This window comes from Topomyia yanbarensis, chromosome 1 (genome assembly GCF_030247195.1).
Source record: "Topomyia yanbarensis strain Yona2022 chromosome 1, ASM3024719v1, whole genome shotgun sequence".
Taxonomy (NCBI): domain Eukaryota; kingdom Metazoa; phylum Arthropoda; class Insecta; order Diptera; family Culicidae; genus Topomyia; species Topomyia yanbarensis.
In genome coordinates, this window is record NC_080670.1 from 204,254,321 (window position 1) to 204,268,367 (window position 14,047).

General features: G+C 42.0%; 1 protein-coding gene across 1 annotated transcript; it reads left to right on the top strand.

Annotated features, from left to right (window-relative positions):
• The first annotated feature begins 11,751 nt into the window (after positions 1-11,751).
• Positions 11,752-13,819, top strand: LOC131688979 (mitochondrial import inner membrane translocase subunit TIM44). The gene is made up of 4 exons (XM_058973688.1): positions 11,752-11,951; positions 12,055-12,159; positions 12,272-12,942; positions 13,001-13,819. The coding sequence occupies exons 1-4, from the start codon at positions 11,949-11,951 to the stop codon at positions 13,527-13,529; spliced, it is 1,308 nt and encodes a 435-aa protein (XP_058829671.1). The 5' UTR covers positions 11,752-11,948; the 3' UTR covers positions 13,530-13,819.
• Positions 13,820-14,047: the final 228 nt, after the last annotated feature.

Here is a 14,047-nt window from a genome sequence, read left to right on the forward strand (position 1 = left end):
GAAGACCTCAATCCCCCCCCAGCACAGTAGCGCCTTTTGCAGCCAGCGTCATGAGTCGTCTCGGCTCTGTGTCTGGGAAAGATAGTTCACATTGTTTCTCCAGCTACGAACGAAAGATGCAACGCAAGCTGAAAGCGGACCCAAAATCGTTCTGGAGATATGTGAATGAGCAGCGAAATGAAACCGGTTTGCCTTCGACGATGTTTTTAGACGGCGAAGTCGGGAATGATTCTCAAGGTGTTTGTAAATTGTTCGCCACAAAATTTTCTTCCGTTTTTGTCGCAGAAACCTTATCGGCGGACCAGATCGCCATTCAAGCTTAAATCATGGTCCTCTTCTGGCCCGGACGGTTTTCCGTCTATGATTTTGAAAAGAATGTATTCCCGGCCTTTCCGAACCACTTCGTCGGTTATTCGAGTTGTCGCTTGTCACCGGAACGTTTCCATCGTTGTGGAAATAAGCTTTTGTGTTTCCAGTTCATAAGAAAAGGGACAAGAGGAACGCAGAAAACTATCGCGAAATTTCTGCACTATGCGCAGTATCGAAGCTTTTCGAATTAGTTGTGATGGAACCGGTGTTCCTTCTCTGCAAGCAATATATCTCTGAGGACCAACATGGATTCATGCCTAGCCGATCGACTCCGACAAATTTATTGTCGTTCACTTCTTTCATCTCTGAGGGGTTTTAGGATGGCTTGCAAACCGATGCTAGCTACACCGATCTGTCCCCCGCTTTTGACAAGAATCAGCTACATCTGGCATCCCACAGGGAAGCCATCTCGGACCACTCATTTTTCAGCTTTACTTCAACGATGTGAATTACAGACTCAGTGGACCACGCTTGTCGTACGCCGATGACGTCAAGATATTCAACCGTATCAAGACTTTGACAGACGCGCACATCCTGCAGAAACAATTCGATGTCTTCAGCGAGGGGTGTGTCGATAATCGAATGGTTCTAAATCCCGCAAAATGCACTGCAATCACCTTCTCGAGGAAAAGGGAACCTATTAGTTTCGACTACAATCTCTCAGGACGGCTTATTCCGTTGCGCGAAGGATCTTGGAGTGATGTTACATTCCAAACTCACTTTCAAGCAACATATGTCTCATATGTTATTGGCCGGGCATCACGAGACCTGGTGTTCATCATCCGGGCTGCCAAATCATTCACGGATATATATTGCCTAAACAGCCTGTACTATTCCCTAGTCCGGTCATTTCTCGAGTATTGTTCGACGATTTGGAGCCCGCACTATATGAACGGTTGTGTCCGAATGGAATGTATCCAACGCAAGTTTATACGATTCGGCCTGAGATAGTTACCCTGGCGGGATCGTTTTAGACTACCTAGCTACGAGCGCCGCTGCCTACTAATTCAACTCGACACCCTCCAGTATCACAGAGACACAGCAGGAGCTCTAGTTGTCGCCGATGTCTGTTGTCAGCGCACATCGATTCTCCAGCTTTGTTCGAACGAGTAAACGTCCAAGCTAGAACTAGGATGTTGCGCAGCAATGGTCTTCTTCGGCGGTTCAACCACATAGTGAATGCGGCCATCACTGGATTACAGCGAACTTTTAATCGTGTGTCCCACCTGCTCGATTTTAATTTAACTCGTTATGTGATTAGGATAAGGTTTTTGAATTTTTTTAAAAGTTTTTAGATTAGGACATCATTATTGGGGCCGATTGCGGCCTGTTAGTGATTAACATTTATAAATAAATAAATGAATTAATTAAATAAATATTAAACTAAATACTGTGGACCGAAATTGGTGGAGAAAGTTTCAGTAAAAAATGGGTGTTATTTTAATAATTGCAGTTGTGCGATGAATCTATAAAGCTCTTCATCACTGCCATCGCTTCCAAATACTTATTACATGGCGAACGTATCTGTCGAATCCTTTGTTCATGTCCGTTTTCATCCAGAACTCCGATGTTCTAATTTCAAAGAACGTCCGTTATCGTCCAAGAACGTCTCAAAACTGATTCTGGTTTCCGAACATTCGTCAAGACCTACTTGGTTCGTATTCTCGAACGGTAGTCTACATAACGGAACTCTTCACACTCTCGCACGCATCTTGTCTTGTCATTCATGATCTATGACAACCATTTACAGATACACACTCACCTCACATTCTCTGGAGTGTTTCTGATCGAAAAACGATGACGAAACCTGACTCTTTCGTTCATATGAACGTTATCGTTCGTATCGATTCAACATATCAAACGCTAAATTTTACCAATGTTGTACGACAGGGGACAATAAACCGAACTGTTATGATCTCACTGATGTAGTTTTTTAGCTAGCATTGAATCAAATGATTTCCTTTATATTATTTTTTATTTAGCCTATTATATTTTCTACAGCATCCACTTCCGATTTTGATGTAGCCAGAACTCTCCTGAAAGCTCTCGTCGCGCACTTTTGTAAGCAAACGGAATAATAAACATTATTTGCATAGATCGTGATGGGACTGATATGTGTAGAATTTTCCGGTTTCTATCTGATTTCTAGACATAATAGTCCCACATAACATTTTTCGTATAAACCCACGTTTATTGAATTTTTCTAATGAAAAACTAGACTGTTTACATTGGAAACGCTGGCTCTGAACAATATATCACAGAATAAAGAATTATAATTTACATCTTCAGTTGCGTTTTTCGCAGTTATTAGCTTTGTAACATGGAACAATTAAGGCGTAGAACGGCAGTATACATAACGTGATGTAAGTGATAAACGTTTATGCGTCCGTCGATGGCTGAAGAACAGTACGCTAAAACGTTATGTACAATAATTTCGCTGTTTCATTTTCACCGAGAAAAGTCAACAAATCCACGATATATTTTTGTAAGTCTTTAAATGTACTATCTATAGAGACTTATCAGAACATCTTGCAGCTTTGAAGGATTATCCTATAAATAATCTCATAATAGCACACGAAAACTGGCTGCAGACGATACCGAACTTTGACAGAACTAATAAAATTATTGAGACTGAATTTTCATTTTGGGAACGTGGTGACTCCGTCTATCCTCAGTAATACAAGGCTGGGTCCAAAATGAATCATTTTACGGGATCTGGGATAAAAGAACGCCATGCGGTGCTGGCAGACAGCGTTTCAATAGAAACAGAAGAAAGAGATGCAATACTAGAATGCACTTATGTTCATCCGAATCGAAAATACTAGCATTCAACCATCTGTATAGCCTTAGATAGTAAAATAGCTGTGAAATATCAGGGCAATATGTACTGAGTTCCAGAATATTGCAGAGTGACAACGAATAGAAAAGCCAAGTGGCAATAAAAGGCTCTTCCGCTTATTTTATTGACTCAGAGCTGGATTTCTGTCAATGATTGAATTAAACAGGTGGAAAAGAACAGGAAAGATAAGGATCGTAGGAATTTGCTGTAGGTGATGGGAATATTGTGTGAGCTTATGGCGTTCGTATACATTTCGTAGATTTCCCGGAAGATTTCGTTTACATTGGCGCAACAAAACATAGAAAATGTCTTTTTTTCACTAGATGATGGTGTTCAGAGAATGGATGATTGTGATTTACAGGAAGCTGTTGTCACCATCTGTGATTAATTGGCCGAAACTTTTCACATCAGTTCCGAAAGATGGCGTATATTTCGAGTTGTTGTAAATTCTTAAATTCGAAAAACATAAAAATAAATCATTTTCCGGGTTCATAAAAAAATGGAAATCTGTTAATTTTCGAGGAAGAAAGCCATTCAATCAAACTCTCAAACCATAAAACCAGGTCGAAGGTCATCTAAATGTACAGCAAACCAAGTTATATTTCTTACATTATGTACAAGTTTTATCGATTTATTTGAGTATTTTGGTTTGAAATGAGTAATCTTATATATTTGAAAATAAATACCATTTAAATCTGTCAGGAAAACTTTCCACAAACAACTCAATAAAAGGATTTAACCGGTTTGTGATGTCGCGAAGAAAACTAGTATACTACATTCGTTTTCAAACAACACCATTTTGGCAGATCCCTCGCTCACGCAAAATGCACCACATGATCCTCCAACCTATTAACCAGTTCACTAATCCACCCGAGCTTACCCGAGACTCTAGTAAACACCGCTGGAACTCCCCGTCCACAGCTGACACCCCAGGACATGATCCCAGCCAGCACAAAGGCTCCATTATGCTCACAAACCAGCGGACTCCCACCGGAACCCTTACAAGAATCCTGCCCTTGCACGCCACCGGCACACAGGAAACTCTCGTGCATTCTAAATCTCCGCCCGAGCGATGGCTCGGCTTGCAGTTTAACCTGACACTGGGTCTCCCGCAGTACGGGCATCGAGACGAACTGCTGAATCGATTCCTCTTGCTCCGGTGTGGTTGGGGTTGCACCCCATCCGGTCAGGATGCAGTGACTGCCGTAGAAATTGTCCCTTACCGAAGGCAGGCAAATTTTAGCTATATTCGCGAACGAATCGTTTAAGGGTACGTTGAAAATCAGCATAGCGATATCGTTGTACAACGAACCGGAGTAGTAGTTCTCATGAAGAAGGATACGGTCCACAGTTCGCTGTTGGTTGGGTAGTTTCTCGCGAATGTGTCGACGATCCCAGTCTCCGGCCACGATTCGAAAATTCTGTGGCTCGTTTCGGGCACTAGAATAAAAATGGAAATAGGTTATTAATTAGGAAAAATGTTTCATTTAAGGGCAATTCTAGTACTTAGCCACACAATGCCCAGCAGTTAACACCGCACCCGATGTAATCAAAGCACCTCCACATTTGTATAGAAAGGTACCATTTCCGATACGTTCCTCGATGTAGACTGTCCACGGGAACTCACCAAAGTTGACGGTTCCACTGAGACGTTCCTCAATGCTTTCAGCGTCGTCCAGAAAGTGATCACGACTTGACAGTGCGGCACGCCGTTGACCACATTTTTTCCCCGGCTTTGGCGGTGTTGGGCTAGGTTTGTTTGGTTCGGTGGTAGTTGTAGTTCTAACCGTGGTCAATGGTAAGGTCGTTGTCGTTCCTATTGGAAGAGGTATCATATCGAAGATGAATTCGGCTTCCGATTCGAATTGGTTGTCAGCGGTGTTGAACTCCTGCAGAAGGGATGAAATTTCCGAGAGGATGTCCGGTTTCGAGACGGCTAGTGATGGCGGAGCAGGCTGAAGATTTGCTGGAGGTCGTAGGGTTATCGGTTGAACTTGTGGTCGCGTCGGCTGGCTTGGTTGGGTTGGAGGTGGTGGCAGATGGGGAGCCTGGGCGTGTACTAGCGGAATGATGGCGTTGCGTCGGCAGCACGTGTTACCAGGGCCGCAGAGACCGTCTCTGAAAGAATGACACAGAAATTTTTGGAAATTGATAGGCTACGCATCCGAAATCGAACGACAGTTAAAATACTAAGTCGTCAAATCCGTTTTCAAACGCCGATTGTGAGAATATTTAATTCCATATCAACCATTTCTCTTCATAGAGATTGAATACCACCAAACGAAGACGTGGATCAGACACCATGAGCATGGATTGTCTGGTGTGAGCTGGACTAGAGAGTCAACTAGTCAGGTACGAGTTTACGAAATTCCTAAGCTTAAGAAAGGGTCTAGTGAATTGATCTTGGAATTTTTCCAACTATTTTGAATAAAAAATTATTTGCAACGTGTGCCCAAGATCAAATTGAAACCGACAATCAAGCTGATTCTGGGAGAAAATGAACTTGTAAATAGCAATCGAAGTAATCAGTTCTGTTAATTACTGATTCCAGAAGACTGGGGTACATAGATGTAAGTATGCCTTTGAGAATGACCCTAGCTTCTACTCCGTTATCGATCTGGACTAGCTGAAGTTGCACAGGGAATCAGTAGATAATTAAGCTTTGGAGTAGCGAAACATCTTTCAATGTGCAACTCCTGGTAATCCTAAAGTATTTCGTTGATCAATACCGGCGCCGGCCATGCCCGAACGTAGATCGCGGAAGGAAAGGGAAAGAATGGTTAGTCCGATACTTGCTTTCACTAGAGGCCGTATATACTACTGCGCACTCCACAGGTATCACGGGAGGAAGATATTTGTTAGTAAGTATAGCAGTAGGATTCTACTTCTTCTTTACCTACGCCAGAGAGGTAACTCCACTATCTGGACGAGATATCGATCCATCAACTCATGGACCGGGGACCAACGGCTTTACTTTCCTTCCGAAGGAAGACGTGACAACAGATTTTTTCACCTCAGAAAAATCTCAACGACCTCGGCTAAAATGCCAACTAAAATGAGTGGCGGTCACGCTTACCACTCAACTACCGGCGCCGTCATGCATTTGAGATGGTTGAAATGGTTAAGTGAAAATGGATGGCAGTTGACATAAATAAATACATCAAACAGTATGTTATCGAGCTGCTAAGTGTTATAGTTAATGACATACATAAATAGCTGGAACTATGGAACAAATTTATTTAGCAGCTGAAAAAGGATCTGCGAAAACCCGGTATTTTCCACAACGAACAGGTACTTACACCTATACCGATGCTTGTCTGGAACTGGCAATTAATACGCATTATTACTTTGAAAAATCAGTTGAACTATTTCCAACTGGTTTTAGGGTTTGGAAGAAATTCATACTATGAACATATCTGGACGCCAATGGAGTTTTAGTACGATTATCAACAGCTTTAAATTATCAAATGATGTGGTGTTCTGCATAATAATCGATGATTCTATCTAGCAGGAAAGAAAGGCAAAAATGTGCTGCAAAGCCGAAATTCCCATCAAAAACTATTTCGACCCCTTCAATACCAGCGACACATCATCTTGCCAATTCAAGTCAATCTCTATTTGAATATACCATGTCCGCCAGCTTATGTGCATGAAAAATTAAGTAACATTTTAACCAACGACACGACTAGACACATTGCAAAACTGTATCGCAAATGCATAAAACTAGCAACACTGAATAATCCATTGTTATTTTTTCAAACAGCTTATGGCAACCCTTGTTACGCAGGAAAAAAAAAAAACAATTTGATAACAAAACAAACCGTAAACTGCTCAAAATAGGAAATCTTCCCCGAAATTATCTGATTAGTGCGTTAATGTTTTTATTTTCAGCAATCTGGATTCAACATTAAACTTGTGGACCTCAGAATTCAGCCGCTAATCGAATTCTGGTTTCTACGAACGCATGGGCGGACACGGAGGATTTCTCTCTTCTTCCATGGATCACATTCCATATTCGACTTCAACGACAACTGTATGCGACAATGCATTATTTGTTCCAAAATCATCCCTAACCTTAAACATTTACCTTCATAAAGGTGAGCCGCGGTTCAAGTACACCTTGTGGAGTAAAGATTTTATGCCCAAGTGTAATCCAAATGTACTCGTGAGTCTTTAAACAGATGATCAACCACCCATGTGCCCCGTGTGGACAGGCAAACATTTTCGGGCAGGTTCACGCTTGAAGGAGCAGACACGCATTCACATAAGTGAGCGATTGTACAAGTGACCCATGTTCTCGTACTCGTGTGGGTGAGAGGCCGTTCAAGTGTACCGTGTGGCAACAAATTCTCTCCACATGTTTACTGAAAAGAACACAAACTACTGTATACGAATGACGTTCTTTAGCAAAAACTTCGTGCAAAGATTTGGAAAATATTTAAAGAACGAAGGTTTTTGTTATACCTATTTGCAGTGTGACAAGTAGCAAGAGTTTTCATAAGGAGGTGTTTATTGGGATAATGTATTTGCAGAACTCTTTGAACTCAGTAATATTTCATCCTTTTCCTAGGTCATGTCAGTCGATGGATGTATAAACTGGAGAGTGCGAATCTATTCCGACACTTCGCTACTGCAGGACAGCCTTGGCTGAAGAATTTGAGTCAATTGATCTTCGCCGCTAGACTGGAATATACCTTTCTCCGGGACCGTTGAAAGGAAACTTTCTAAAAAAAAATCAGAATGCTGTTTAAATTCTAATAGCAGCTGACGGGCTGATCTTATTCTTACCTTCCTCCGGCAGCTCCAGTAGTACCGGATACCAGTTCCAACCGTATGAATAACTGCCGTTATAATCGGCCGGCGGAATGCAAATGAATTTCCACTCATTCAAACCTGTAATAGACAGATTTGATCCTCTGTATGGGATACGTCGTCGACCTAGTGGTCATCCGGAGGAATCCATCGGAAAAATAACAGTTTCAATCACCACCAGACTCCATACCTGTTATACGGTGGATTGAGTTGTTTTTAAGTCACTCTAATCCAAGCAACTATACCTGGTAATACTTGCTTTTCATGATCGAAAGTTTTTTTTACCCTTCATCCGATTGGTGGAGGATAGCTTCTACTGGATGCGGCCGTCGACTGCTCCTTCCAGTGAATGGAATTGACACAATATGACTGATCGGCTTCCCAGAGTTTCAAATGTTTTATTTTATTTATTATTATATCTTCGATATATATCGTACATATTACACTTAATGCTTCCGGGCTGTTTCATATTGCAGTTCAGTTTGACGAAGAATAGTTTTGTTGTCGTCGGTCCTATGATGTAAATATCGCTTTCGTTGTTTCCGGAGTACGTTACGTAGGCGACCAAGCTCAGCGTTCCACCACGGAAATGTATACTCTGCTTTTCTGCTGACACGTTTTTTAGGAACATTACGGCGAAGAATCTCATATATGGCATCATAGAACGCCACAACTGCCTGATCTAAGTAATTTCCAACCAGCATCTCGCGCCAATTGAGTACACCAATGGCTATTGAGACTTCATCGAAATTGCATCGAATTGAAGTCGTCGTTAATTGTATCAAAAGCTTCACCGTCATCAGAACGCATATCAAATCTTAAAACGAAGGGTTTATGGTGAGGGTTAACCTTCAGTGTAGATGTGGGAGGCTCAATCAGTTCGAGCACGTCCGTGTCATTAACGAAAGCTAAATCGAGAGTCCATCCATTCACGTTGCTAAGAGAGCAGATTTGATACAAGCCACCAGTGACTAAACTTTCTGTGATGGCCGTCTCTTGTTCCGTGGTTGCTTTTTCAGGAAGATAGCACTTATAATCGTCATCTAAAAACCACTGAAGATTACGAAGATTATAATCACCTACAACAAGTACATTGTCGCGCCTATTACATTTGTCCAGGATGCTTTGGACTGCAGAAGAGTGAGCGTTGTACAAGTCAGGATCACTGATCGGCCTTAGATAAATGCAACAAATATATAACGATCGACCTGGCAGTGAAACGCGTACGACAACTTGCTCCAAACATTCACATTCAGGCATTTTAGTATAGTCCCAGCTAGATGTTTCTTTATCGCTATGAGAACACCACTTCCGCGACGTAGATGATTGGTAGAAAAGTTGCGATCGCATCGGTCTATTGCGTAGTTCGTCATTAGCTCGGTGTTCAATATATCATCACGTAACCAGGTTTCGGTGAGAACGATAATGTCGTAGTCGCAGAAAGAGAGCGCAAGCAAGAAAGCCTGCGTTTTTGTTCTCATTCCACGAACGTTCTGATAGTAGACGGACAGGAAATCAGGTGTGGTACGCAACGGCATGCTATGAACCAAGAGGTTTTCAGAAAGCGAACTGTCATGTAGAGCAAAATACTCGCCTGAGAAGGGAGTTGGGAAGACCCCCTCACGACCTCCAAACGCAGGGCCCGGACGACTAAGCTGGTCGCTGGCTGGTAGCTCGACTGCGTCGGAGCGCTCGAACGCTTCCGTAATACTGTATAACAGGCGTCCCGGTAACGGTAGCGATAAACAAAGTGCACCTTCATTTAGTTGGTTCAAATCGTAAGAGAACACGACCGAGTCAGGAGTGTAAAATTCCAGTCGACTACTGTACAGATGATCTTCGGTGACGGCGTTTGAACTGTTGTGTTCAGCAGCAGCCTGTAGTGGGAGGCGTTCTGAGCGAGCAGAAGCGATGCGATCTAACTTTCCACTTAGACATTGAAGTTGTTTGCAAGACAGGTTTGCAATGATGGTAGAATCAAACGAAATGTGTTTGTCGACAGACTGCAATTGAGATTTGTTTTGAGGGTATGCAGAATCTATAATTGCTTCGAAAGGACATATACCCTCCTTGGTTTTACCTGACACAGAAGGAGTCTCCGATTCGTCAGGTATGGTTATTGGAAAATAAAGTTGGAAAGAAAAGTTTTTCCGGTATAACGTTGAGCTACAGAGCACCACCAGATGAATTCCTCTCTGCAGCAATCCTGATAAGTCGTTGACTTTCTGAGTTATTCACAAATTCCCGAAAGTAAATGTTTTCTGGCCAGGATTGTTTAAAGAGGGCCTTATCCCTATAAGATTTACGAACGCCGATCTTAAATGCAATATAGCTCAGAGATGTGACATCCTTGTCTTTAGGAACTAGACGAACTATCTTTGGTTGCATATCCTCGCCCAGGCATTCTATCACTAGAGTCGAAACATCGTCATCCGTTGTGCTGGGGTCAAATGCTAACAAGTAGACCCACAACAGCTCTTCAGGTGGTGAGACTGTTTTTATTGTTTCAAACGCAGCCTTGGATCCACGAATATTAGTGATTTTGGTTTTTAGCTGGTCATCTTCACGCTTGCGCTTAAGTGTATTTGGAACTGGATTATATCCAGCAATCCTTTTCCAATACGTATTTCCGGTTGGAGATAACGGTTTCAACCTAGGGGCAGATCACTCTAGGAATGTATAAAAAAATTGCATCAAATTAGAAAAAATGCATTTAATTTCCATTTTTGCATCAACTTTGCACTCCCTCGCAGAAAAGTTTGTTCAAAAAACGTCCTACGCTGATCCACTTTATTCGACGTTTTGTGGAATGTAGGGCTAGTTTTTTCGTAGGGTTTTGACGTCTTACACGCAACTCAAAAGACATTGCACGCAACGCAAAATGCATTATGAATCTCTATTTTGATGGAAATAAATGCATTTAATTTCGCTGATTTTTAAAAATGCATCACAAGTGATCTGCGCCTAGAGCCAAACACATTTTATTGAAATCGTATTGTAGAATAAACAGAAATCGTATAAGTATGTGCTTATCTATTGCGATAAAAACCGGCTTAAATTTTGCATAAATTTGTATCAGTAATAATTTTTCAGCCTCAAAAATTACAGACGATGAAGGCCAAATATATTTGATCAAATTCCAACCAGAACAGTATAAGTATATTGGCTTTTATCTTATTTGATTTTCATAAAGGATCAATTAGATTTTTGGTAATAGTTTGTTTGAATTTTTAAAAGAGTTGCCTGTTGTCAAACTGGAACATCCAACATATAATTATTTAAAATAACAACCTAATATTTCGGTTCATTTCTAAATTCACGGTTTGTTAAAGCAAACCAAAAATATGTTTGGACAAATTTCAACAAAAAAATTCGCATAAATCGACCTAAAGTAAGATTGTTTCACCTTATTTTTCTGTGTTGATCATTTTAAATATCTTTTTTACAGTGTAATTTTTGAAATTCGTATAATATTTTTTGAATCGGGTCTAGAAAATTGTCCTTTTTATGTTTCTTTGATCCCCTCCTATATATTCTTGACTAATTTATCTATATAACCAACGGTCTTCGAATATTTTTCAGAGGAAGTGTTAAACTGAAAATAAATCACGAGATTTAGAACATAATTTTACCGTTTACCCTATATTTGACGAAACGTCATCAACCCTACCAACTTGACGAACAGAAACGCAATTTTCGATTTGACGTCTCTCCCGCCAGCGCTCTGGTTTGCTTTAACGTCGGCTCGTTTCGTTGCATCATTCACTGTCGTGCGTACGTGCGAGTGTTACTAGTGATTGTTCTGCAAAAAGTGATCCGTACAAAAATGAAATATTAAGCTACTATTCCCCGTAATAATTCCAACCAAACACACGTTCGTACCTAGTCCCGGCATAGCCGATCCAGCACCGATCAATCTCGATTAATAATGGTAAGTTTTGGCTCCCCCAGCTCGTGTCAGCTTAGCGACGGTCGACCTTGAGCAATGCGGTTCCTCGTACAATTTAAGAATTTTCAAATCCTACTCTTTACAGCATCGATTAAGCAAAGCAGGAAGAATCGTCTTCCTGAACCGAACGACGGCAGTTTCCAGCATATCCGCCTACCGGTTACAGAATGCCACCCTCCAATGCACGGCGGTAAGTTAAAAAAAAACTGATTCACTTCACCGTGACCAATGAGTGTGATGTAATCACCCCTTCGCTGCTCACCGATTCATTCAAAACAAAATCGATTTCCGCTTGTTTTCAGTGTTACTCATCCCGACGGCCCGGGTTTTTCTCCCAAGTTCTGGACAACATCAAAAACGAAATGGAAAAAAATAAGGAGATGAAGGACAATCTGAAAAAGTTCCGCGAGGAAGCACAAAAACTAGAGGAATCCGAAGCACTGAAGGCAGCGCGGCAAAAGTTTAACACCGTCGAATCGGAAGCTTCCAAAGGTAGTGAAGTGTTGAAGGAAAACCTGGACAAGATTCGGGGGAAGGTGTCGGAAGTGTTGGACGAAGCGGCAAGGACCGATATCGCACGAAAGGCCGGTCGGATCGGGGAGGAGATTGGCAAAACTGCCAAAGGCATGGGTGAAACTATAGCGGAAAAAGGTCAAGAGTTGGGTAAGAGTGGTGCCTTCCGGGGGATCAGTGAGGCTACCAAGGCTGTACGGCAGGAAATCGATAGTCAGGGAATCGGAGCGAGGGTTTACCGGGCACCGGAACAGCTTAGAAAAAGGGTGGAAGTTAATTTGGCCGATGCGTCGCGTGTCTTCGAAGCCAATACCGATGCGCTGGGTATGGAGCTGCACAAGGATAGTAAGTTCTATCAGAGCTGGGAGGATTTTAAGAATAACAACGCCTACGTGAACAAGATGATGTCCTGGAAGATGAAGTATGACGAGTCGGAGAATCCCATGATTCGAGCTTCGAGGTTAGTTGGAAACGGTTCTTAACTGTTAAGCTTAACGAAAACAATATTTTAATTACAGATTGCTGACGGACAAAATGAGCGACGTGATGGGCAACCTGTTCTCGAAAACGGAACTGTCGGAAACGTTAACCGAGATCTGCAAAATCGATCCGAATTTCGAGCAGAAACAGTTTCTGCGTGATTGCGAAAACGACTTTATCCCGAACATTCTGGAGGCGATGGTTCGCGGTGATTTGGAAGTACTGAAAGATTGGTGTTTCGAGAGTACCTATAACATCATAGCGACACCGATCGCACAGGCACAGAAGGCCGGTTTCTTCCTGGATTCTAAAATTTTGGACATTGAAAATGTGGATCTTGCGATGGGAAAGGTGATGGAGCAAGGTCCGGTGCTGATTATTACCTTCCAGACGCAGCAGATTATGTGCGTGCGGGACAGCAAGAACAATGTGGTGGAAGGCGATCCGGAGAAGGTGATGCGATGCAACTACGTGTGGGTTCTGTGTCGGGATCCGAACGAACTGAATCCCAAATCGGCGTGGCGGTTGATGGAACTGCAGGCGAATAGTATAGAGCAGTTTGTTTGAGATGGTTTAATCGGATGGTGGTTAGATACAGGGGAAATCAAACGCAGACGGTTGTTCGTTACGTTGGTTTGCGTTTTGAGGAACCGTTTTTGAAACTCATCGCCGCCGGGTGGTGACTTTTCTGTCTTGCGTTTATCAACGTTAGTCAAGATGGAAAATCGTGTCACCGTCCATAGGGGGGAAGTATGATCGTGCCGAAGGACGGGAGTAACGTTAAGTTGCATTTTAATATATAAATATTAGAACCGTGAATCGATGGTAATAAATGAGTTTTTTCATTTGTTGATAAACGAAGCAATTTTACCTGGTCTGTTTCCCGCTAGTATTGCTCCTGCAGCGTGCACTCGGCACGCAAATACAATCCGGTGAATCATCCGAGACTTCCGTGAAGGTGTTGTCTTGTAGTCGGATGGAGTCAAATTCAGTTTCCTGAAGGTACCACAAAAAAAATTATTTTTTACTATAATTTGTCGATTAATTGTACAGAAAAATTCCCCGTTTCAACAAACAAACAATTC

What these genes read in the sequence shown, in the direction of transcription:
- LOC131688979 (XM_058973688.1), top strand. An exon ending in CCACCCTCCAATGCACGGCG is followed by an intron (nt 12,160 to 12,271) that starts GTAAGTTAAAAA and finishes GCTTGTTTTCAG; the next exon opens with TGTTACTCATCCCGACGGCC. An exon ending in CCCATGATTCGAGCTTCGAG is followed by an intron (nt 12,943 to 13,000) that starts GTTAGTTGGAAA and finishes TTTTAATTACAG; the next exon opens with ATTGCTGACGGACAAAATGA.